Source organism: Oncorhynchus mykiss, chromosome 2 (assembly GCF_057628025.1).
Source record: "Oncorhynchus mykiss isolate SJ-2025 chromosome 2, ASM5762802v1, whole genome shotgun sequence".
Lineage (NCBI taxonomy): Eukaryota > Metazoa > Chordata > Actinopteri > Salmoniformes > Salmonidae > Oncorhynchus > Oncorhynchus mykiss.
This window is the reverse complement of record NC_143023.1, coordinates 16,785,877-16,810,711: the sequence shown is the minus strand read 5'-3', so window position 1 is coordinate 16,810,711 and position 24,835 is coordinate 16,785,877. Positions and strand designations below refer to the sequence as shown.

The window sequence follows — 24,835 nt, the reverse complement described above, 5'->3', positions numbered from 1 at the left end:
AACACAAATTGCCATTGTAAATGTAAAGGCAAACAGTCCAGCTAGTCAGGGTCCCAAATAGAATGTCAATCATTCAGATTTTTTAAAAAGCAATATTTGATCTGTTTTCCAGTCTAGACCAGTTAAGACCAGTATGAACCAGTTGTGGTTTCATTGCAGTGTGGTATGACGCATGTCATCGACTAGAGATGCATTCAACTCCGCTAACGATTATGAAGCTCCCAACTCTGAGCGCCCACCAACAATCCAACTCACCAAGAATGTTCGACAACAGGAGAACTGTTCTATTCTATTGAAAACACTTGATTGTGTACTCTTTCTTCAACAATGACCTTGTAAGGACGAACGTTTTCTGCAAATGTTTGCAGAGTTGAATGCCAGTCTGGTTTGGTCTAGTCCAATCTGTTTCTGGGCACAATGATCCAGTAGAACCCTGACCCACACTGATGATATCATGCATCATTATGGATATTCATCGGGGGCCTGGATTGGTTGGTCAGAACAGGACATTTCTTCTCAGGAGACTGGAAAGGGCCATTGTAATTTAGGCTTTATTTAGGGCAGATTTTTTAGGCCATACTGCCCTGGATTAGATTATCCCGTGTGTGTGGTATGTGTTTTTCTGTTATTCTAGAGTGATTTGAGGTATGATTCCTTTGAGAAACAGGTTTACAGTCATGTTTCATGTTTGACATCATTGTTTCAGAAAAGTTTAGATTTTTCTTGAGTTTGGTTTTTAGCAACTCAATTGCTCAGTAAGCAAAAATATGATACATGGAACAATGTAAGTGTTGTATTTTTATCATCATATATTTTCAATTGTTGTTGTATGTTAAGTGCCTTATCTGTAATGTATGGGATAGCCTACCCTCTCACCTTTCTACCTTCTTCAGCTCCTCTCATCCTCATTCATCCTTTCTCCCTCTTTCTTTTGCTTCTTATTGTTCCCCACTCCTACTCATCCATCTCCTCCCTCATTCTGAGATCCTCCCCTCACAGCCTTTCACATCCCCATTCCAACCCTCGTTCATTTGTACTAACCTTGACCGATCTTCCTCTCTTCCCCGTCGCTTTGGAAAAACAACAGTCACGTAATTACAGTGTTATTTTTTTGTGTGTATTATGATGCTTAAGTATTATCATTAATAATAAAAACAACGACCATGAATCACTATGCCAAACCTGTCTACTCCAATGTTTGTTTTAATCACTCAAATTATTATCTACAGTATAGGTTTCCTATGTCTTGGTTTAGGTACTGAGGCCTACAACCTCCTATATAACCTTCTATAAACACAGGGATTGTATATTGTGCACTTATTTATTTACGTTTCTGAAATAGGAGTAGTAGGTGTATTACATTATAATACAAAATTACATTATAATGTGAGTATAACATATCACTCAAATAATCTTAAAGGTTAAGATCTTGTTTTGACTCAAATAAAATATTATACAGATGGTTCTGGCCTGTGATTCGGCGTAAATGGTCAAACATTGGGGTTGCCCTCTTATTGGATGGCACTTGTATCCCGCTAATGATTGAAGAAAACTGTTACATAGCTAGAGTAGACTTGGGCGCCTATACAGTTATTGCTGTTAGCCGTGAACGCCATCTTGGATCTAGAAGGTTTCTAAATGGGGTTAACAGGAAAAGGGTCAGGAAAATAGATACTTTCGTTCTTATTTTGTAATTTCCCCCACTGGCTGATGATGAAGAAACACGAGTCATGACGTCGCCTCTTTATTTGCTGATATAGTTAAAATCGGTAAATCTGAGAGGATTGTGGACTGAGGAAATTTCCGCAGTTTACTGTAACTTGGTTTGTTTATGTTATTCAACCCGGACATGGACTCTTCTATCCCAGGTACAGTAAAGTTTTAAACTTGTGGGAGGGAATAAGTTCAAATGTTACAGGTGATAATGCAGATGGAAAATTGGCGATCCGTGGCCCTTTGACCGAATCTGTCACTTTCTCCAGATTGCGTCTGATGACAGCATTAGGGAGCTAGATAGCGCAGCTGGGGCTAAGCTAACTGGCCAGCGAAAGCAAGCTAACTGAATATTTGACTTTGACATTTGACTTGAATAATTTAACTAGCTAGCTACTTAGCTAGCTATTGACGTTTCTGTCTTTCTTGCAAAAATCGTAGTTAGCAAGTTAGCTACCAACCTTGGCAAATAGCTTGTCTTACATTTAGCTGGCATGACCTGATGTTAATGTTGCCAACTCGCCATGTTAGCTTAGCTAGTTATCATTTTTAGCTAGCTTGCTAGGTGACATACTTGCGTAGGTTATGCTCAGATAAGTTAGCTATTAACTAGCTAGCTAGTTTGTGTCGATGTTTCATCAAAACAAGTGTTATTTTGAACGAACGATTAGCTTTTTGGCCAGCTAACAGTTAGCTTGTTCTGCTTGACTTAGCATAGCTAGCGAGTTAGTTGTAGCTACAGTATTTGTTAGTTAGCTAGCTTTGTGGCTAGGTAAGTTAACGCATAACCAGTTTCATTACCAGAGAGGCAAAACAGTTGTGTTAGTGAAGTGGATACACTTGGAGCAACGTGTAACGTTACCTTCCGTAATTTATCTCTGTCTCTGTGTGTGTGTCTGTGTGTGTGTGGCAGACATACCAGATGACTCTCTGGGTTTGGGAGCCGGTGGGGCCCAGGCAAGCAGCAGTGCTGTTGTGCCAAAAGGGTCCAATAAGAGACGAGCTGCGTGAGTATAGTATAGTATACAATGCCAATGAAACAGTCAATCACTATGTCACATAACTTTAACAGATGGTCTATAGCTATGACAGCACAGGGTAGAAGTTGTCCATAGGTGCAGAATCAGAATCACACCGATAAGTTGTTGATCCATTCTTTGGTGTTAACTTTACAAACGTGGATTCTGTCTACTTCCTCACAGGCCAGACTTCGATGATGATGATGATGGAAGCAAGCTCTTCAGGTAGGACTGACACCTGTCTCTCGCTCTTTCTTGCTCTCTCATCTCTCTCCCTCTCTCTATCTGATCTGACTGTATTGTGTTGGTTGTTTTGATGACAGATCTTCTTCTCTGTCTTTGACCAGGTGTGATGACGATGGAGGAGGAGGAGACAAAGAGCGATTTGCCAGGTAGAATAAGGAGGTTGTTTGTGCGTGTTTGAGCATGTGTATAATACAGATATTCTGCATGCACATATCCCGAGACACCAGATTCCCTATCACACTGCTGTGATTCTTGTCACCACTACTAACCCCTGAGCTCAGGGACACCTGTTCACTCCTATCAATCCCTTTCTTCTGAGCACAACCCCTTTCTCTCCCTCCTTCCCTCTCTGCTTCTCTCTCTCTCAGGATCTCTGAAGTCTTTTTCTTTCAGCACTTCCTCTCCTCTATCACTCCGTCTTGCTTTGAAAGACCAGGTTCTCTCTATCTCGATCTCTATATTTATCTATCGTATTGATGGATCATTCACTCCTTGTTATATTTATCAATCCATGCTTGTTCCACCTACCTCATCCTAATCTGAAAATATAATTTGGTTACGCCAACACTAAACTCTACTCCATGTTGTCCACCTACCTGCCCACCTCTTCCCATTTATATCCCCCCCTCTTTCTCTCCTCCCTCGTCCTTCCTCTACCTCTTCCTCTCTGCCCTTCCTAATTCTCCCCATCTCTACCCCATCCCTGTCCCTCCTCCGACTCCATGTCTGTTGCTCCTCCCCCTGCTCTCCCCATCTCTACCCCATCTCTGTCCTTCCTACTCTCCTCTCTTCCTCTCCTCCCTCATTCCCTCGCTCCAGGGAGAACCACAGTGAGATTGAGCGGCGGCGGAGGAACAAGATGACTGCTTACATCACAGAGCTGTCAGACATGGTTCCCACCTGCAGCGCGTTGGCACGGAAACCAGATAAGCTGACCATCCTGCGCATGGCCGTGTCCCACATGAAGTCTCTGAGAGGGAGCGGCAACACTGCAGCAGACGGGACATACAAACCATCCTTCCTCACCGACCAGGTTAGAGAAAGAGAGGCAGGAAGGAAAGGGAGGAGAGGGGGCTGAGAGATGAAAAGGGGGAAATGTTATCATGTGTGTTTGTTGCACAATAATAACTGAGTGTATCTTCCATGTCATCTCTCCCTCCATCGTTCTCTCTCTCCTCTACCTCTCCTTTCCTCTCTCTCCCCATCCCTCTCTTTGTAGGAGCTGAAGCACCTGATCCTGGAAGCTGCTGATGGCTTCCTGTTTGTGGTGTCGTGTGAGAGTGGACGGGTCGTCTACGTGTCAGACTCCCTGACCCCTGTTCTTAACCAATCACAGTCTGACTGGCTAGGCTCCTCACTCTACGACCAGCTCCACCCGGACGACGGAGACAAACTACGAGAGCAGCTCTCTACTGCAGAGAGTAACAATACAGGTACACACAGGTGGTACAGATGAACTACAGGAAGAGCTCTGTACTGCAGAGAGTTATAATACAGGTGGTACAGATGAATTACAGGAGCAGCTCTGTACTGCAGAGAGTTATAATACAGGTGGTACAGATGAACTACAGGAGCAGCTCTGTACTGCGGAGTTATAATACAGGTGGTACAGATTAACTACAGGAGCAGCTCTGTACTGCAGAGAGTTATAATATGGGTAGGAGACACACACAACACTAATGACTGTGGGTAACGACCCTTCTCTCTCTTTCTCAGGGAGGATGTTAGACCTGAAGACAGGAACAGTTAAGAAGGAGGGACAGCAGTCCTCCGTCAGGATGTGTATGGGAGCCAGACGATCCTTCATATGTAGGATGAGGTGTGTGTGATGAGCTTGCATGTGTATATGGCTGTATGCACCTGTGTTGTGCGTCTGTATTCTGAAATGTGTGTGTTTGTAGATGTGGTTCGTGTCCAGTGGAGCCCATGTCTATGAACAGATTGAATTTCCTGCGGAGCAGGAACAGGTGAGATCATTCTTGTGTATTTTACTGTAAAAAGTGCATTCGGAAAGTATTCAGACCCCTTGACTTTTTCCACATTTTGTTATGTTACGTTATGTTTTAAAATGTATTAAATACACATTTTTCCTCATCAATCTACACACAATACCATAATGACAAATCGAAAACAGGTTTTTATACATTTTTGCAATAAAAAAACAGAAATACCTTATTTACATAAGTATTCAGACCCTTTGCTATGAGACTCGAAATTGAGCTCAGGTTCATCCTGTTTCCATTGATCATCCTTGAGATGTTTCTACAACTTGATTGGAGTCCACCTGTGGTAAATTCAGTTGATTGGACATGATTTGTAAAGGCACACACCTGTCTAAAAAAGGTCCCACGGTTGACAGTGCATGTCAGAGCAAAATTCAAGCCATGTTGTTGAAGGAATTGTCTATTGAGCTCAGAGACAGGATTGTCTAGAGGTACCAGAGACAGATCTGGGGAAAGGTACCAAAATATTTCTGCAGCATTGAAGGTCCCCAAGAGCACAGTGGCCTCCATCATTCTTAAATGGAAGAAGTTTGGAACCACCAAAACTCTTCCTATTGCTGGCTGCCCAGACAAATTGAGCAATCGGGGGAGAAGGGCCTTTGCCAGGGAGGTGCCCAAGAACCCGACGGTCACTCTGATAGAGCTCCAGAGTTCATCTGTGGAGATGGGAGAATCTTCCAGAAGGACAACCAACTCTGCAGCACTCCACTAATCAGTTATTTATGGTAGAGTGGCCAGACTGAAGCCACTCCTCAGTATAAGGCTCATGACAGCCTGCTTGGAGTTTGCCAAAAGGCATTTAAATGACTCTCAGACCATGAGAAACAAGATTGTCTGGTCTGATGAAACCAAGATTGAACACTTTGGCCTGAATGCCAAGCATCACGTCGGGAGGAAACCTGGCACCATCCCTACGTTGATGCATGGTGGTGGCAGCATACTGTGGGGATGTTTTTCAACGGCAGAGACTAGGAGACTAGTCAGGATCAAGGCAAAGATGAACGGCGCAAAGTACAAAGAGATCCTTGATGAAAACCTGCTCCTGAGAGCTCAGACTGCGGCGACGGTTCACCTTCCAACAGGAAGATGACCCTAAGCACACAGCCAAGGCAACGCAGGAGTGGCTTTCTGGACAAGTTTCTGAATGTCCTTGAGTGGCCCAGCCAGAGCCCGGACTTGAACCCGATCAAACATCTTTGGAGAAACACGAGAGGAGCTGGTCAGCGACGCTCCCCATCCAACCTCACAGGGTTTGAGAGGATCTTCAGAGAAGAATGGGAGAAACTCCCCAAATACAGGTGTGCCAAGCTTGTAGCGTCATACCCAAGAAGACTCTGGGCTCTAATTGCTGCCAACGGTGCTTCAACAACTGAGTAAAGGGTCTGAATACTTTTGTAAATGTCATATTTCAGTTTTTTTTTTATAAATTTGCAAACATTTCTGAAAACCTGTTTTTGTTTTGTCATTGTGTGTAGATTGATGAGGAAAAAGACTTAACAAAATGTGGAAAAAGTCAAGATGTCTGAATTCTTTCCTGAATACAATGTGTAGTGAACTATGCCTTGACTGGTAATGGTCTCCCCTGTAGGAATGGTCTGGGCCCACCCAAGGATGGAGAGCCTCAGTATGTGGTGGTCCACTGCACTGGATACATCAAGTCCTGGCCCCCCACAGGTAACTAACTAACCTATGGCATAGCTCTTATATCAAATCAAATTTTATTGGTCACATACACATGGTTAACAGATGTTAATGCGAGTGTAGCGAAATGCTTGTGCTTCTAGTTCCGACAGTGCAGTAATATCTAACAAGTAATCTAACAATTCCCCAACAACTACCTAATACACACAAACCTAAAGGGGTGAATGAGAATATGTACATATGAGCGATGGCCGTGCGGCATAGGCAAGATGCAGTAGATGGTATAAAATACAGTATATACATATGATATGAGTAGTGTAAGATATGTAAACATTATTGAAGTGACATTATTTAAAGTGGCATTGTTTAAAGTGAGTAGTGATCAATTTAAATTGTCCAGTGATTGGGTCTCAATGTAGGCAGCAACCTCTCTGAGTTAGTGATTGCTGTTTAGCAGTCTGATGGCCTTGAGACAGAAGCTGTTTTTCAGTCTCTCTGTCCCAGCTTTGATGCACCTGTACTGACCTCGCCTTCTGGATGGTAGCGGGGTGAACAGGCAGTGGCTCGGGTGGTTGTTGTCCTTGATGAGCTTTTTTTTATGATCTTTTTGGCCTTCCTGTGACATCGGTTGCTGTAGGTGTCATGGAGGGCAGGTAGTTTGCCCCCGGTGATGCGTTGTGCAGTCCGGCGCCGCCAGAGTCGCCCTCCTATTCGGGGTCCGCTGCGAGGGTCCCCAGTCCGGGGTCGGCGGCGAGGGTCCCCGCTCCAGAGGCGCCACCTAAGTGGGCCAAGACTAAGGTCCCGCGCCAGAGCCACCACCGCGGATAGACTCCCACCCAGACCCTCCCCTATGGGTTTAGGTTTTGCGGCCGGAGTCCGCACCTTTGGGGGGGGGGGGGGGGGGTACTGTCATGCCCTGACCTTAGTTCCTTTTTATGCCTCTATTTTGGTTTGGTCAGGGTGTGAGTTGGGGTGTTGTTTTTCTATGTTTTCTTTTCTTTGTGTTTGGCCTGGTATGGTTCCCAATCAGAGGCAGCTGTCTATCGTTGTCTCTGATTGAGAACCATACTTAGGTAGCCTTTTCCCACCTGGTGTTTGTGGGTAGTTGTTTCCTGTTTCCTGTTTTGACCTTTCAGGACTGTTTCATTTCTTACATTCACTTTGTTATTTTTGTATTTTCGTGTTCTGGTATAATAAATAATCATAGACACTTACCACGCTGCGTTTTGGTCCGATCCTTCCTACTCCTCATCCGATGAAGACGAAGATCGTTACATTCCTACCTTCACCACCTGGGGAAGGCCCGTCAGAATGTCCAGGACCCAGTTGCACAGGGCGGGTTTGAGACCCAGGGCCTCAAGCTTAATTGTCATCTTGGAGGGTACTATGGTGTTGAATGCTGAGCTGTAGTCAATGAACAGCATTCTTACATAGGTATTCCTCTTGTCCAGATGGATTAGGGCAGTGTGATGGCGATTGGGTTGTCTGTGGACCTGATGGGGCGGTAAGCAAATTGGAGTGGGTCTAGGGTGGCCAGTAAGGTGGATCTGATATGATTCTTGACTAGTCTCTCAAAGCACTTCATGATGACAGAAGTGAGTGCTACGGGGTGGTCGTCATTTAGTTCAGTTATCTTTGCCTTCTTGGGTACAGGAACAATGGTGGCCATCTTGAAGTGGGGACATCAGACTGAGATGTGCGGAAGCGATTGAATATGTCAATAAACAAACCAGCCTGTCTGTGCATGCTCTGAGGACGCGGCTGGGGATGCCATCTGGGCCAGCAGCCTTCCAAGAGTTAACACATTTAAGTGTTTTACTCACGTCGGCCGCGACGGTGGCACTGTATTATCTTCATAGCGGGCAAAGAAGGTGTTTAGTTTGTCTGGAAGCAAGATGTCGGTGTCCGTGACGAGGCTTGTTGTCTTTTTGTAGTCCGTGATTTCCTGTAGACCCTGCCAGATACGTCTGGTGTCTGAGCCGTTGAAGTGCGACTCCACTTTGTACCGGCATATATCCAATGTATACACTACTGCTGCATACTGAGTCGTGTGTGTTTGCCTGCTCGCATTTCAGGGGTGAATCTAACAGATGAGGAAGCAGACAATATTCAGGGGAGTCGCTACTGTCTAGTCGCCATCGGTAGACTTCAGGTAAGATGGAAAAAATGTCCAATGTTTGGATGGGCTCATGGAACCACCATCTTGCAGACACTTGTTGCCCCCTTGTTGTCTAGGTGACCTCTTGCCCGAGCGACACAGACATGAACAGCATCAGCGTTCCGGTGGAGTTCATCTCTCGTCACAACTGCCAGGGCCTCTTTACCTTCGTAGACCACCGCTGCATGGCCACAGTGGGCTACCAGCCTCAGGTAGGCCTCACAGCCTGGGGCTAGAGTAGGACAAACACCCAGCATCACATTTCATAGTGTATCAGGATACAGTATGTGTTTAAACTGTGTATCAGGATACAGTATGTGTTTAGACTGTGTATCAGGATACAGTATGTGTTTAAACTGTGTATCAGGATACAGTATGTGTTTAGACTGTGTATCAGGATACAGTATGTGTTTAGACTGTGTATCAGGATACAGTATGTGTTTAAACTGTGTACCGGGATACAGTATGTGTTTAAACTGTGTATTAGGATACAGTATGTGTTTAGACTGTGTATCAGGATACAGTATGTGTTTAAACTGTGTACCGGGATACAGTATGTGTTTAGACTGTGTATCAGGATACAGTATGTGTTTAAACTGTGTACCGGGATACAGTATGTGTTTAAACTGTGTATTAGGATACAGTATGTGTTTAGACTGTGTATCAGGATACAGTATGTGTTTAGACTGTGTATCAGGATACAGTATGTGTTTAAACTGTGTACCGGGATACAGTATGTGTTTAGACTCTGTGACAGCTGTAAGCTTGATCTAACTTTTTCTGTGTTGTGTTTGTTGGCGTGTGTGTGTGTTCCCCAGGAACTGCTGGGTAAGAACATCTTGGAGCTGGCCCACCCTGAGGACCAGGAACTGCTGAGAGACAGCTTCCAGCAGGTGGTCAAGCTGAAGGGTCAGGTGCTGTCCGTCATGTTCCGCTTCCTGTCCAAGACCAGAGACTGGCTCTGGATCAGGACCAGCTCCTTCACCTTCCAGAACCCCTTCTCTGAGGAGATAGAGTACATCATCTGTACCAACGCCAACGTCAAGTAGGTGCTGTATACACACACACATCATCTGCACCAACGCCAAGTAGGTACACACATCATCTGCACCAACGCCAAGTAGGTACACACATCATCTGCACCAACGCCAAGTAGGTACACACATCATCTGCACCAACGCCAAGTAGGTACACACATCATCTGCACCAACGCCAAGTAGGTACACACACACATACACACACATCTGCACCAACTCAAACTTCAAGTACCAACACGCACACACGTATTATCTGCACCAACGCAAGTCACCTGAGTGTGAGACGCCTACAACACATAGACACCACAACTCTATTCCACCTCAACATCTGAACATCTCCCCTCTGTCTAACCAATCTGTTGAGCCACCTTAGGAAATGTGATGTCATCTCTTCCAGGATGTGTGTTTGTCAGTATGTTCACCTCCCCTCCATATCTTTCTCTCCCTTCCTTTCCTCCTCACCCCTTGTTTTTGTTGTGGGCCAGTAGAACCTCGACTCAGAACACCCTCACCCCCCTCTCGTCCTCAGGGGTGTCTTTGCCCCCCTCGCTGGGGGAGAGCAGTCCTATCTTCCCCCCTGTGTCCCACAGCCCAGGGCATGTGGCTGCCAGGTGAGACCCCCTTAACCCCCCCCCCCCCTCTGGCATGGGTCAGCTGGGGCTGCTGCTGCTGCTTCACTGGAGACTACAACTCTATTTCTCTCTTGTTCCCTTTATTCTCTTGTTCTCTCTGGTCTGGTTCAGAGTTCACCCCTTGGTAAGGGCTGTGGATTGTTACTTGACTTGACCGGGCCTTTCTGTTTTTGGGTGATTCCCCGTCTCCCTCTCCCTCCTCAACAGCAGTAAGATATCCATCATGACCACGGTGTTGGTAATGAACCCCCTCTGCTCTTTTCTTCTTGGTTACCATAGTGACTGGTGGTGGGGCAAGTGCTGTTGGTCGGCAGGTGTTTTGGTTTCCCGAGCAGTGGTGGAGGGCCTTGACGAAAATTATATTTTCTGTTGTCACTGCTAACACTCTTTTTTTCTCTCTCTACCACCCCCTCTTTTCTCCCTCTACCACTCTCTACCACTCCCTCTTTTCTCCCTCTACCACTCTCTACCACTCCCTCTTTTCTCTCTCTACCACTCTCTACCACTCCCTCTCTTTTCTCCCTCTACCACTCTCTACCACTCCCTCTACCACTCTCTACCACCCCCTCTTTTCTCCCTCTACCACTCTCTACCACTCTCTCTTTTCTCCCTCTACCACTCTCTACCACCCCCTCTTTTCTCCCTCTACCACTCTCTACCACCCCCTCTTTTCTCCCTCTACCACTCTCTACCACTCTCTCTTTTCTCCCTCTACCACTCTCTACCACCCCCTCTTTTCTCCCTCTACCACTCTCTACCACCCCCTCTTTTCTCCCTCTACCACTCTCTACCACCCCCTCTTTTCTCCCTCTACCACTCTCTACCACCCCCTCCTTTCTCCCTCTACCACTCTCTACCACCCCCTCTTTTCTCCCTCTACCACTCTCTACCACCCCCTCTTTTCTCCCTCTACCACTCTCTACCACTCCCTCTTTTCTCCCTCTACCACTCTCTACCACTCCCTCTTTTCTCCCTCTACCACTCTCTACCACTCCCTCTTTTCTCCCTCTCTTTTGTCTCTCTCCCCTTTCCCCCCCTTTCCAGACAGTTGCAGCAGCAGCAAGCAGAGTTGGGGGGAGGAGGGAGAGATGGTCTGTACGAGGCAGGACAGGTTACACTTCCACAGGTAAGACTAGCACTGACTAAAACACACACCTAACTGGGGCCTTAACCCCACAACAAGTCCTCCATCCAGCGGTTCTGGACTGCAGCTTGATCCTGTGCTTATCTCACTGTATGTGTGATGTCTTGGGGGCGAGATCGTTCTACTGTTCGCTGTAACATGGACAATAAAGTTGTATTGTTGTACCTACCTCCAAGCCTTTAGTGAGTATTGACCGCTTGTTGACCGTTGTCCATGTCAGATGCCTGTCCAGGCCGTGACCGCAGCTGGAACTGACCACAGTAAGACCATGGACAAGGCAGAGATGCACCCCTCCATGTACCCCAACCCAGACCAGGCCAAGTTCCTGCCCTCCACCTCTGCCACCGGAGTACCCATCTACCCTCAGGACAACAACAACTACACCACTGCCAACCGCTCCAACGACACATACAGCAGGTATGACCACTAGCCTCTGTTGTACTGTTTTAAACTGATCTAAGGGCCATGTATACTGAATAAGAGATTGTAATGTCCTGTTGTTATGAACTAATTCCAGGTCAGTAGGGATGGCCCCTCAGATGGTGCAGCCATCCCACTCCGCAGGCCAGGTGCTGGCTCAGATGTCCCGTCAGAACGGGGCACCCCCCTCCAACAGCAGCCCCCTACAGGGAGGGGCAGCGGTGAGCTGGCCGGGGCCAGCAGCAGGGGCTAGACCCCCCTTCAACAACCAGGTGAGACAGCTGGCAGCTGCAGGTAGAAGCTGTCCAAACAGCCTGAAGTTTAGATCCTCTGTTGTTGCCCAAAGTGCTACAAATGTAGAATCTTAATTTAAGACTTTTCTACAGCAGGAAAATAATCCTGCAGCAACAGGAAATATGAATTATTTTGTGGATTATAATTTTATTGTGGAAATTACAATTGTCAGAAGCTTTTTTTAAACCTCAGTTTTCCTTGACCAGGGTTATCAAATTGAAATCCTACATCTGTAGCTGGTGTGATGGGGATGAGTGCTCTGAGGTTCTTGCATCTCTGTATCTTAGCGTTGTAAAGGACCTCGTCTGTTATTCCTGTGTAACCTGTGTTTTGAGTATCACACCCAGACAGTTTCAACAAAGTGTGAATAATAACATGGTGTTGTTCACCTCCCGCCCAGCAGGTGGTGCCCCAGGCAGGGAAGGCCCTGTCTCCCCAGTTTGCCATGGGGAGTTTTGTTGGGGGCCCTTCCTCCTCATTTGGGGCGATGCCCAACACTGCCGCTCCGACCCCCACCACGGGGGCTAACTACCCAAATATCAACCCCCGCGCCAGCCTCAATACCAACGGATATGGTACGTGACCCTGAGAGAGTGTGTGTGTGTGTCAACTACAGTAGTGTTTTTATGTGTTTGTGTATGCTGGTGTAGTTAGATACTGAATCGCCCATTGTCTCTGATAGATGGCTTGGGGTCGGGGCAGCAGTTCCCCTCCAGGGCAGTGGAGGCAGTGTGGCCCCAGTGGCAGGGCCAGCAGCAAGCTCAGAACAGGGCAGAGCAGCACCCCCACACACAGAACAACCAGCCTGACATCTTCCCTGTAAGTCTCTCTCCCTCTACCTATATCAATCTGCCTTTCCCTTCCCCATGTCTCCATCTGTACCTTTTGTTATGTGTTGTCATGTTGCTTTCAAGTTAAATCTTTCTCTCTCTCTAGGATGTTCTCGCCATGCTGGACCAGCCAGCCAACTTCAACAACGATGACTTTGAGATTCCCATCTACCCCTCTTTCAACGAGTGACCTCACATACACTCTTCCACTTACCTCCTCTGTCTCTCAAATGTCTCCTTCTCTCTCATTTGGTGCACTTTGCTCTCTTTCTTTGCCTGTCGTGATCCAAAGAGAGCATGTCTAATTATCGCTCAGATGATTGCACTGCCAGGATGGAGAAAGCGAGTTAATCAGGGAAAAGAGAGAGTGAAATCAAGTTTAGGTATGCAAATGCAGGTTCAATAAACACGTGAAAGGGGGAGAGAGAGAGAAGAGATTCAGGGTTCAGCGATAGTTGGGCAAAATGTAAAATGACATCTGTAGCTAGCACTGCCCAAGCTCCACAGCCAGTGGATTTGTTGTAGAGATGTAACACACAATCCCACCTGAGCATGCACAAGGCCCTGAGGCAGGCACTGCTTCACCAGTAACACACAAACATGGCCTTTCACTAACCGAGTCAGCTGTGTGTTTAGATCTATGCTGCTCCACTGGTCTGTACATCATATGGATAGATCAGTCCAATCATTCACTTGAAGCCTCAGGCAATCCAGGTGATCTACAGCTTTGGGGGAATATGTGGGAATATATATATATATGGGAATGTTCTGATCTGAAGCCTGTGAATATCCTCTATCTGCTCCCCTCGCTGTTTTAGCTTAGCGACCCGTAGCATGTTCAAAAGGACACTGTCCTCACGCAGGCAGATTTATACCAACACTGTACAAACACTTTATATTTCTACATTGACGATGTCACCTAACAATGTGGTTATGGTGGTTTCAGGTGGAAAAGAGGGAGATATGTCTATGACTAGTGAGGGAAGAGGGGGATATGAAACTACAACCTGATGTATTCCTACATATACCCAGTATATAAGTCAAGTGTTTATATACGGTTATATGTCTACTGGAGGTGTTTGTATAACTTTATTGATCTCAACCTGAATGCAGAGCAATCCCAGGGTCCCTTTCTCACTCGTTTGTATTCCTTCCTCTGTTGCCCAGGGTTACCCAGCACACTCTTCCTCCTCTCACGCTCTTCCTCAATCACCCTCCCAAGTGTGTTTTTTCTCTCTTCTACTTACACTAGGAAAAGGAAAATGAAAAAAGACATTGGAAAGCAATAATTTACAAGCAGGAATGATGTTGTTTTTTAAAGCCATTCTTTATTGTTGTCCTACATGTTTTTATCTTGATTATTGTTCTTGAATACGGAAATACACAGGAAGTAGTAATGATTTGAGTGATTGAAATTTTCCCCAACTGATGTTTTTATTTTTTGGCCTTTTGATTGGCTCTTCCTGTTTTGTAGCCATCTCCATTGCTACTTCGTGATAGGTTGTTTTTGATGTATATTGATCAGGGCATCTTGTTCAGGACAGAAAGGTCCTGTTTAGAACTGACAAGATTCCTCATTCAATATGACAGAATCATGCCATGATGTTTGGCCTGAAATTCAAGTCATCCTAATCATGTTCCAAACACACAAGTTTTTTTTTTTTGCAGTAGATTCAATCAAAGTTCATCCTTATCGAGATAGTTTGACATTCATAAATATGATCTAAATCAAACATTTGTTTTCTGAAATCGATTGTGATGTTTAGTAAGTCACTATAACACTCTTATACAAGGAAACAAAGAATTCTGATTGGGCAACAGAGGGCTGTGAATTTTAAGGTTCTGAAATACAAAAATTGTTATTGTGTAGGCCTTTCATTTTAAGTCTGATAATGTATACATGTCTGTGAGCGTAATTCACAGACTTGCCGAAACATGTGAATTGTATGTAAACCCATCATGTGTCAATAGTCACACGATGAAAATGGCAGTTTGATGACTGTGTTGTCTTGTTATTGTTTTAAACCACTTTGGTTGTTCCCTGTCCAGGTTTTTACAATGACGTGAGCTGCAGTTTATATAGCGCACACAGATACACAAATATAGGAATGTATATGAAATGTTAAACAAGAGAAAGTGAAAATGTTTGGTTTTTCTATTAAATTGTTATATTGTCAAGAACTTGTGGGTGGATATTTGTTTATTTTAGGGGTCGGGGTGCTGTAACACTTGAACGGTTCCTTTTGAGAAATGTGATGATTGTACAACGTCACTCCTATGTATAAAATGTGTAGGCCTTGTCATCAGACCTGGGTTATAACACTATTTCAGGTATTTCAATTACTTTTCAATATATTTCAAAACAAGTATTCAGATAACCTTTTATTTGAAAAAACAAAGTTTTTTGAAGTACTCAAATACACTCCCAGGTATTTAAATAGTATTTGAAAACACTTTCAAATACAATTTCGTCAACTACTTGGTTTTTACAAATACAAGTTCAAATAAAAGTATTTGTTTTAGGTTGTGTATTTGGAAATACCAAAATACACAGAAAAAAATATTTAAATAACATATACTCAAATTCACATTTGAAATGAGGTCTGAGTCATATGCATAAAACCCATGACTTTGTCCTCAACCGTCTTTAGAATGTTCAGTATGTTCACATGGTCTCTACCTATATACGAGAGGAACAGAGAGACAGTCCATAAATCCATCCATCCTATGTGTCCATCTATAGAAACACAGATGGTTTCACTACGTAAGAGAGGAACAGAGACAGTCCATAAATCCATCCATCCTATGTGTCCATCTATAGAAACAGAGATAGTTTCACTACGTAAGAGAGGAACAGAGACAGTCCATAAATCCATCCACCCTGTGTCCATCTATAGAAACACAGATGGTTTCCCTACGTAGTGAAAGGTTGCTCTTTTTAGAATAACCTTCTCTCTCATTCTCCCTCATCGTTTGACTCATCATAGGCTGGTTGTTCCACAGACTCTGTCGTTAGATGTGTTTAGTACCAATGGACTAGATGGCTAAAAAACACCATCAGCGTCACCAACCATGGGGAGATACAGGGTGAACAGGCTTTTGTTCTAGCCCAGCACTAACATACACTAACTCATTTAGGTCTTGAAGAGCATGTATTGACAAATCTTAATCACACACAGGCACACATGCATCCTACATACGCTAGCCCCACCCATCCTACATACGCTAGCCCCACCCATCCTACATACGCTAGCCCCACCCATCCTACATACGCTAGCCCCACCCATCCTACATACGCTAGCCCCACCCATCCTCCCCACTGGACAGTATTTTTAGCTGAAACCTGATCCCTTCAGCAACAGAGAATAAAGGCCACACTGCAAAACCCCTGCCTTTAACTAGCTCCGTGGACACACACACTAACCCGTTGTGACATGCAGACATGCACACTGTGACGCAGTCACGCAGCAGGACGTTACGTACACATGGGGACACACCCGTCTACAGTCCTGTAAGGAAAATAAAAGAATGAGACGTGTGAGCTGAGGGCTGAAGTTATTCTCCACCAATCTGGAACAGAGTTCCATTACAGAGACACACTGCAGCAGACATTACGGATCCATAACCAGGTAATGTACAACTTAATGTATACCCATATCTCTGTGTGTTAGAGAGGGATACGTGTGTAAATAGTAGTATGATTCAACTTAAGCCACAGAGAGCTGTGTGTGAGAGAGCTGTGTGTGAGTCAGACTCAAGCCCTTCCTGTGTGTGAATACCTTCCTCAGTGCAGACAGCCTGCCTGACTAATACGGCCAGATTAAATGTGCACGTGTAAACAATGCCTGTTTTGGAACCCTGTTTGATTGTAGATGGGAGGAAGAGAGATCCTGTTCACATTATATATTTCATTTTGATTGAATAACCAATGGGTTGTAGAACAGTTGTAGAAGCTCTGAGTGTTAACGGGGTCAGAGAATGACAGGGAGCCAGGGCTCAGATAGGGACGGCCCCATTCAGTTCCAGTGCATATTTAAATCCAGATGGGCATCTGTAATAGATTTTTAAGAATAAAAGGAGGGGGGGCCTACAAGCCACTTCACTCACTGAGCTATTTGTTTCTCTGCAGCTTCAAGACTTCTAAAGGATGAAGAACCTTAAACTTCTCATCCTCTCTCTCTCCATCTGCCTGTTGCTGGGCAACCTGGGGGTGAGTGGCTACAGTAATGTCGAACCCTGCCAACGGTCCCGATGCAATAACTGCCATGAAAAGTTCCTATACCGGCATGTGCGTCCAAATACCCCGTTAACGACAGACCGCAACGAGTGGGAGAAGTATCTACGTGGAAAAAACGACTGCTCAAGACCCACGCAGTCCTTCCTCCATCCCAAAGACCGGGAGAGGGTGGACGCGGTCTGCTCCAGCTCTGGGGGAAAGAGGTACCAGGGGAACCTGTGCATCAGCCAAAGCCCTTTCACGTTTCTAACAGTGAGGAGTGAGACTGGGACCTGCGGTGTGTCCAGCGTGCGGGAGGAGACCAAGCATTTGATCCTGGCATGTGAGGTGCTGGAGAACAGGTGTGTGCCGGTCCACTTCGAGGGGAACCGCGAGGGGAGCAAGCCCGACAATAACGCTGCAGGATGTGGCAGCACGGAGAAAGGGAAGGGCTCGAGCTTCAAAGTATCAGGAATGTGGCTGGCATCTTCATTGATACTCATGTTTCTCTCACAACTCCTTTTCTGAACAGTTAATGGGGGGGGGGGGGGGGGGGGGGGGCAGATAGTCAAACAATACATCAAAAGTAAGTTTGTTTTAAAGTGTCTGTCCTAAAAAGAAAATGTTCCTGGAGTATCCTTTAGGGGTTCTTCAAATGTAATGTGTGGGTGAACCGCTATGAGTTATTCTAAGAACCCCTTTTAATGGATCCTCAGAGAACCTTTTGAAGGACCTTTGGGGTACATTTTTTGAACGACCCCTCTCCCCTATTATTAATAAAGGTAATACGCATAACAAAAACAACAATAACACAATATTTTATTGTTCTCAGTGTTTATTATGATTGTAGTGGCAAAAGCAGAATAATAAAATCTAAACATGAGGTAAACTCCCAGCAGAGCCCCACGTCCAGTGGAAGTCCAGTGGAAGTCCAGTGGAAGTACATCCTCTGGCGTGTTGATGTTATTGTGTTGATGTTCTCCGTATCCATAGCCAGAATGAGGCATATTTCTGTCTGTAATAATGCCCTTTTGTGGGGAAAACTCATTCTGATTGGCTGGGCCTGCCTCCCCAGTAGGAGGGCCTATGCCCTCCCTGGCCCACCCATGGCTGCGCCCCTGCCCAGTCATGTGAAATCCATAGATTAGGGCCTAACTGATTTTTTTAAATGGACTGATTTCCTTAATTAACTGTAACTCAGCAAAATCTTTGAAATGGTTGCATGTTGCGTTTATATTTTTGTTCCGTATACTTCCATATATATTACCATTCATTGGTGAGTAGCCCAAACTGTTCTGAAGCTACAGACAGAAGTTGGCAGATCGGTGGTACTGACTTGCGGGGGTCGTAGAAAACTGAGAACACCATCATGTTGGTGAGAGTCTCATCTTTCCATAGATGGGTCATATTAGTTTGTTGGCCAAACCGTTCGGACGCGACAGACGTTTTTGTGAGAAGAACGATTTCCGCCATGTCTCATGGTCTGACAAACAGTAGCTTGGTCACCTTCCACCACAGATGTGGAAGGACGCCATGAGGTGAATTGAGACGCATCCCATCCAAAAGGCTACATATCTCTAGCTTAACGCTACAATATGTCACTTTTTGGGCAACCCAACCAAATTCACACAGAAATATGAGTTATAGATATTTCATGAAAGCAAGTCTAAGAAGCGGTAGATCTGTTCTATGTGTGCTATTTTTGCGTCTTTTACTTTCAGTTTTGTACACAAGCAATATTTTGGGTTATTGAAAAAATATTTCACAGCAGTTTAGATGGAACTATGATTCTCTACACAATGACTGCCTGTTTTGTCATAACCTAAAATTAGGTGAACTATTAGAATTTTATCAACCAGGAAATGGCGGAGTGATTTCTTAATAGTACATCTTTAAACAGAGGGATTTTGATGGGGATTTTTTTATTATGCTAATTAGATTTCAGCGGGGGGGCACAGACATCGACTCTAGGGGGTGTAGACTGCCATGTATTCAGGTCTGGTCCTGGGCTATAACATTTCACTCACAACATGTAAAAGACTGCCATCTATTCAGGTCTGACCCTGGGTCTGACCCTGGGCTATGATAGCCTGGGTACCTTGTACTCTGTGTCATATGCCAAAGATGTTTAGCGTAAAAAGAGTGGCAAGGAGGGGAATGATAGCTAAACAGACTGGTACCCGTACCAGACTAGGGCTATGACGTTTCACACACAACAGCTAATAGACTGCCATGTTTTGTTCTCTCACGACATCTATCTGTTTTGTCATATGTATGTTATGGACGGTGTTGCCTGTTCCTGTGTGCCAGTCAGGCATCTGTCTGTGGCTGTGGGCCCCAGCCTAATGTTGGCGTCAGCATTTCATTACCTTGTACTTCATTTGAAAAAGTGTATTGTACCATGCTGAATATATGCACTATCAATAAAGGCTGATTTGGTAGAATGTTGAAGAGCAGCATCATCAGCCAGCACCATAGGACTTAAAACCACATGACCTCATCTGAGAGGTCACACACAAGCAGCACATTCCGAGTTGGCAGGCAAGTGCTTTACTATGAGCATGTAAACATGTAATACACCCCCATCAGCCTACAACATGGATTGGCTTTTGTAGGCCTGAAGAAAAAAAAGGAGAAATAAAAAAGATTTTTAGGAACTCAGTCGGGGTCTCAACTTACTATTGAGAGTTACAATAGTAGAATCATAAGGTGCAATTTTGAACTCTGGTTGTGCATCAGTAGTTTTTCTCTTGTTATGTCAGTCAATGACATTCACTCAATTAGCCGTGTCTGCTAACATTTTTTAGATTGGTAAGTTAGTCTAGTGTCCAGCTTTCTAAACTTGTAGAAATCATGGACCGGGGGGCCCTATCGATTATGTTAGTCACTCTCACTTAGATATCATATTAAGAACTGCAAACATTTCTCTCCACCCTATTGCAAAATGTGTAGAATTGAAGGAGATTTGCTGTAAAATTGTAAATGTTTCTCTCCGCCCCATGGCAAAATTAGTAGCATTAAATTTGTTATAAAACTGCCAAATCGTATCTCCACCCTATGGCAAAATGTGTAGAATTGCAGAACATGTAGTCTAAAACTTCCATCACGAGGATAGGAGCACGTAAGGATGCATTGTGAAAGTATCAGAGCAGTGCCGTGGTCAGGAAGAACTTCAAAAGTATTGAGATGGAATGTGGGCATTCAGTGTTTCTATAGGGTGGACAGCATTCACTTTTAGCCTAGTTCTGCTCAATGGGCAATTGAACAGGAATAGAATGTGAAAGAGGAAGTTTGTTTGTGGTTTAGACAATTCTGAACTATTGGGCTATTCAGGGCTCCACTGTGACCCCTTTCCTTGTTCTATAGGCCACTCAGGTCCAGCTTCTCTATCACACATGCACTGTGTGAGGGACGTCTAGAAATAGAGGGCCATATGTGGAGCTCACCTGGTGAAACTTGTTCTGCATGCACACACAAACACAGACACACGCATGTACACCAGTGGAGGCTGGTGGGAGGATCTATAGGAGGACGGGCTCAGTATAATGGCTGGAATGAATGGAACGGTATCAAGCACATCTAATGTATGGAAACCACACGTTTGACTCTATTCCATTTATTCCATTCTAGCCGTTACAATGAGCCCGTCCTCCAATAGCTCCTCCCACCAGCCTCCACTGACGCGCACACTATGTAACTGAACTCACATAGAGGGCCGGTTCCAGGGAACTCACATAGAGGGCCGGTTCCAGGGAACTCACATAGAGGGCCGGTTCCAGGGAACTCACATAGAGGGCCGGTTCCAGGGAACTCACATAGAGGGCCGGTTCCAGGGAACTCACATAGAGGGCCGGTTCCAGGGAACTCACATAGAGGGCCGGTTCCAGGGAACTCACATAGAGGGCCGGTTCCAGGGAACTCACATACACGGCCGGTTCTAGGCATAAGCGACATAAACTCACATACACGGCCGGTTCTAGACATAAGAGACATAAACTCACATACACGGCCGGTTCTAGACATAAGAGACATAAACTCACATACACGGCCGGTTCTAGACATAAGAGACAAACTCACATACACGGCCGGTTCTAGGCATAAGCGACATAAACTCACATTCACGGCCGGTTCTAGACATAAGAGACATAAACTCACATACACGGCCGGTTCTAGACATAAGAGACATAAACTCACATACACGGCCGGTTCTAGACATAAGAGACAAACTCACATACACGGCCGGTTCTAGACATAAGAGACATAAACTCACATACATGGCCGGTTCTAGACATAAGAGACATAAACTCACATACACGGCCGGTTCTAGACATAAGAGACATAAACTCACATTCACGGCCGGTTCACTAAAGGCTTTTTCTGGAACTTTGTTATTTATTTTTTTACCTTTAATTATCTAGGCAAGTCAGTTAAGAACAAATTCTTATTTACAATGATGGCCTCCCAAAAGGCAAAAGGCCTCCTGAGGGAATGGGGGCTGGGATAAAAACAAAAATCTGCAAATAAAATGTATGACAAAACACACATCACGACAAGAGAGACAACACAACACTACATAAAGAGAGACCTAAGACGACAAAATAGCATGGACGCAACACATGAAAACCCAGCATGGTAGCAACACAACATGACAACAACATGGTAGCAACACAACATGGCAGCAGCACAACATGGTAGCAACAGAAAACATGGTACAAACATGAGTCCCTGAACTGAGTCAGGGTCTCAATTGAGAGTAAGACTAGTAGAATTAATCAGGTACAATTTCGAAATTTGGTTGTGCATCAGCAGTTTTTCCTTATTATTTTTTCTCTGACGTCAGTCACTGACAGCAGGTTTCCATCCAATTGGTGACAGATTTCCATGTGAATATTCTAACATCAGCATAAAAACAATCTGCACGTTTCCCCATCAGAGATGTGTTTCCATCTAATTGACTTGTTGCAGATACAACCCTGTGTGTGATGATGCAGTGCACAGAAACATACATTTTCCATATAAATTCCCATGTACCGAATATACACTACCAGTCAAAAGTTTGGACACACCTCATTTAAGGGTTTTTCTTTATTTTTTACTATTTTCTACATTGTAGAATAATAATGAAGACATCAAAACTATGAAATAACATATATGGAATCATGTAGTAATCAAAAAAGTGTTAAACTAATCAAAATATATTTTAGATTTTAGATTCTTCAAAGTAGCCACCCTTTGCCTTGATGACAGCTTTGCACACTCTTGGCATTCTCTCAACCAGCTTCATGAGGAATGCTTTTCCAACAGTCTTGAAGGAGTTCCCACATACGCTGAGCTACTTTTCCTTCACTCTGCTGTCCAACGCATCCCAAACCATCTCAATTGGGTTGAGGTCGGGTGATTGTGGAGGGCAGGTAATCTGATACAGCTCTTGGTCAAATAGCCCTTACACAGCCTGGAGGTGTGTTTTGGGTCATTGTCCTGTTGAAAAACAAAGCCCAAACCAGATGGGATGACGTATCGCTGCAGAATGCTGTGGTAGCCATGCTGGTTAAGTGGGCCTTGAATTCTAGATAAATCACAGGCATTGTTACCAGCAAAGCCCCCCCACACCATCACACCTCCTCCTCCATGCTTCACAATGGGAAGTACACATGCGGAGATCATCCGTTCACCTACTCTGTGTCTCACAAAGACACGGCAGTTGGACCCAAAAATCTCAAATTTGGACTCATCAGACCAAAGGACAGATTTCCACTGGTCTATTGTCCATTGCTCATGTTTCTTGGCCCAAGCAAGTCTCTTCTAATTATTGGTGTCCTTTAGTGGTGGTTTATTTGCAGCAATTCGACAATGAAGGCCTGACTCATGCAGTCTCCTCTGAACAGTTGATGTTGAGATGTGTCTGTTACTTGAACTCTGTGAAGCATTTATTTGCGCTGCAATTTCTGAGGCTGGTAACTCTAATGAACTTATCCTCTGCAGCAGAGGTAACTCTGGGTCTTTCTTTCCTGTTGCAGTCCTCATGAGAGACAGTTTCATCATAGCACTTGATGGTTTTTACGACTGCACTTGAAGAATCTTTCAAAGTTCTTGAACTTTTCCTGATTGACTGACCTTCATGTCTTAAAGTAATGATGGACTGTCATTTCTCTTTCCTTAATTGAGCTGTTCATGCCATGAAATGGGATGGCAGGTAGCCTAGTTGTTAGAGAGTTGGGCCAGTAACCGAAAGGTTGCTGGATCGAATCCCTGAGCTGACAAGGTCAAAAATCTGTCGTTTTGCCCCTGAACAAGGCAGTTAACCCACTGTTCCCTGGTATGATGTCATTGTAAATAAGAATTTGTTCTTAACTGACTTGCCTAGTTAAATAAATGTATTATTATTTTTTAAATGAACTTGGTATTTTACCAAATAGGGCTATCTTCTGTATACCACCCCTCACAACAAAACTGATTGGCTCAAACGCATTAAGAAGGAAAGAAATTACACAAATGAACTTTTAAGAAGGCACACCTGTTAATTGAAATGCAATCCTGGAATGAGTAGGTGTGTCCAAACTTTTGACTGGTACTGTATTTTTTTAAATGGGTTTCATTCGCATTTTCAATACTGATGGTTTTGTAACAAACATTTTCCGTTATTTAGCGAATGTGCCGGTCAGGTCTTAGCACGAGCGCTCTATTGAACAACTTGCAGATCCAGTGCGAGTATAGCCTACATGATGAGATCATTACAAAAGAGCAAGATTATTTTTATTTGTCAAATGGCAGCCAATCATGTCACCAGAATTAAGACGTTTGATATTTAATGGAAAGGAGCATCAAGCTCATTGCGTGCACTTTCACATCCCCCGTGAAGTTCATCATCATTTATTTCATCTGTAGCCTAATTAACTACATTTCCCGAGTCGTAGTGGGCGGACCACACACCATCACCAGGTGACTCCGAGTTTACTTCGATATGATGTGATATGATATTTGCGCATAAAGTCGTTTCCACCACCGTTTCTCGCATAATTTTGACAACTCAAAAAGATCCCACCTTGTCTAGCTTATATTGTTGTGTGGACATTTGGAAAGTTTACTGACAAATGTAATGTTTCCATTAGGCCTGTAGTGATTTATTTTATCGGACATGTACTTTACTCCTATAAAAAGTTTGGATGTAAACCTAGTTAGTCATTCAATTAGCAATGTCAACACATTTTTAGGGATTGGTAGTTATCCTAGTCATCTATCTAAACGTTGGCTGAATACCAACGGGCATGCAGGACACGTGCCCGGGGCTCTTACCTCCAGGTGCCCCCCATGGATTTTGTTCCTCATTCGCACTCAAATATTATATTAACATAAGTCATTACAAAATGTGTAGAATTGCAGGAAATGAGCTTTAAAACGGCAAAAAATGTATCTCCACCCAATGGCAAAGGGGTAGCATTGCAGGAAATTAGCTGTAAATCTGAAGAAGAAAAAAAAGTAACT

The 24,835-nt window shown here is 44.5% G+C and overlaps 2 protein-coding genes across 6 annotated transcripts; both read left to right on the top strand.

Annotated features, from left to right (window-relative positions):
* The first annotated feature begins 1,044 nt into the window (after positions 1-1,044).
* Positions 1,045-15,318, top strand: arnt (aryl hydrocarbon receptor nuclear translocator). Of its 5 annotated transcripts, NM_001124710.1 has the most exon segments (20): positions 1,772-1,868; positions 2,627-2,682; positions 2,685-2,702; positions 2,704-2,720; positions 2,916-2,957; positions 3,080-3,124; positions 3,798-4,011; positions 4,198-4,411; positions 4,695-4,797; positions 4,880-4,945; positions 6,570-6,655; positions 8,698-8,774; positions 8,858-8,992; positions 9,599-9,825; positions 11,494-11,575; positions 11,814-12,010; positions 12,111-12,285; positions 12,708-12,882; positions 12,990-13,126; positions 13,244-14,562. In NM_001124710.1, coding segments are annotated over 20 exon segments (2,169 nt in total). In that variant the 5' UTR covers positions 1,772-1,849; the 3' UTR covers positions 13,328-14,562.
* Positions 15,319-16,627: 1,309 nt separating this feature from the next.
* On the top strand, positions 16,628-19,794 carry LOC110536309 (uncharacterized). Its single transcript, XM_090190651.1, has 2 exons — positions 16,628-16,766; positions 17,267-19,794. The coding sequence occupies exon 2, from the start codon at positions 17,285-17,287 to the stop codon at positions 17,879-17,881; it is 597 nt and encodes a 198-aa protein (XP_090046777.1). The 5' UTR covers positions 16,628-16,766; positions 17,267-17,284; the 3' UTR covers positions 17,882-19,794.
* Positions 19,795-24,835: the final 5,041 nt, after the last annotated feature.

Excerpts from the sequence above, each read along its gene's own strand:
- LOC110536309 (XM_090190651.1), top strand. The coding sequence starts at position 17,285 with ATGAAGAACCTTAAACTTCTCATCCTCTCTCTCTCCATCTGCCTGTTG.
- arnt (XM_036933273.2), top strand. The coding sequence starts at position 1,832 with ATGTTATTCAACCCGGACATGGACTCTTCTATCCCAG. Across the intron at positions 12,286-12,707 it reads GACCCCCCTTCAACAACCAG|CAGGTGGTGCCCCAGGCAGG; the intron begins GTGAGACAGCTG and ends CCTCCCGCCCAG. Across the intron at positions 12,883-12,989 it reads CCTCAATACCAACGGATATG|ATGGCTTGGGGTCGGGGCAG; the intron begins GTACGTGACCCT and ends TGTCTCTGATAG.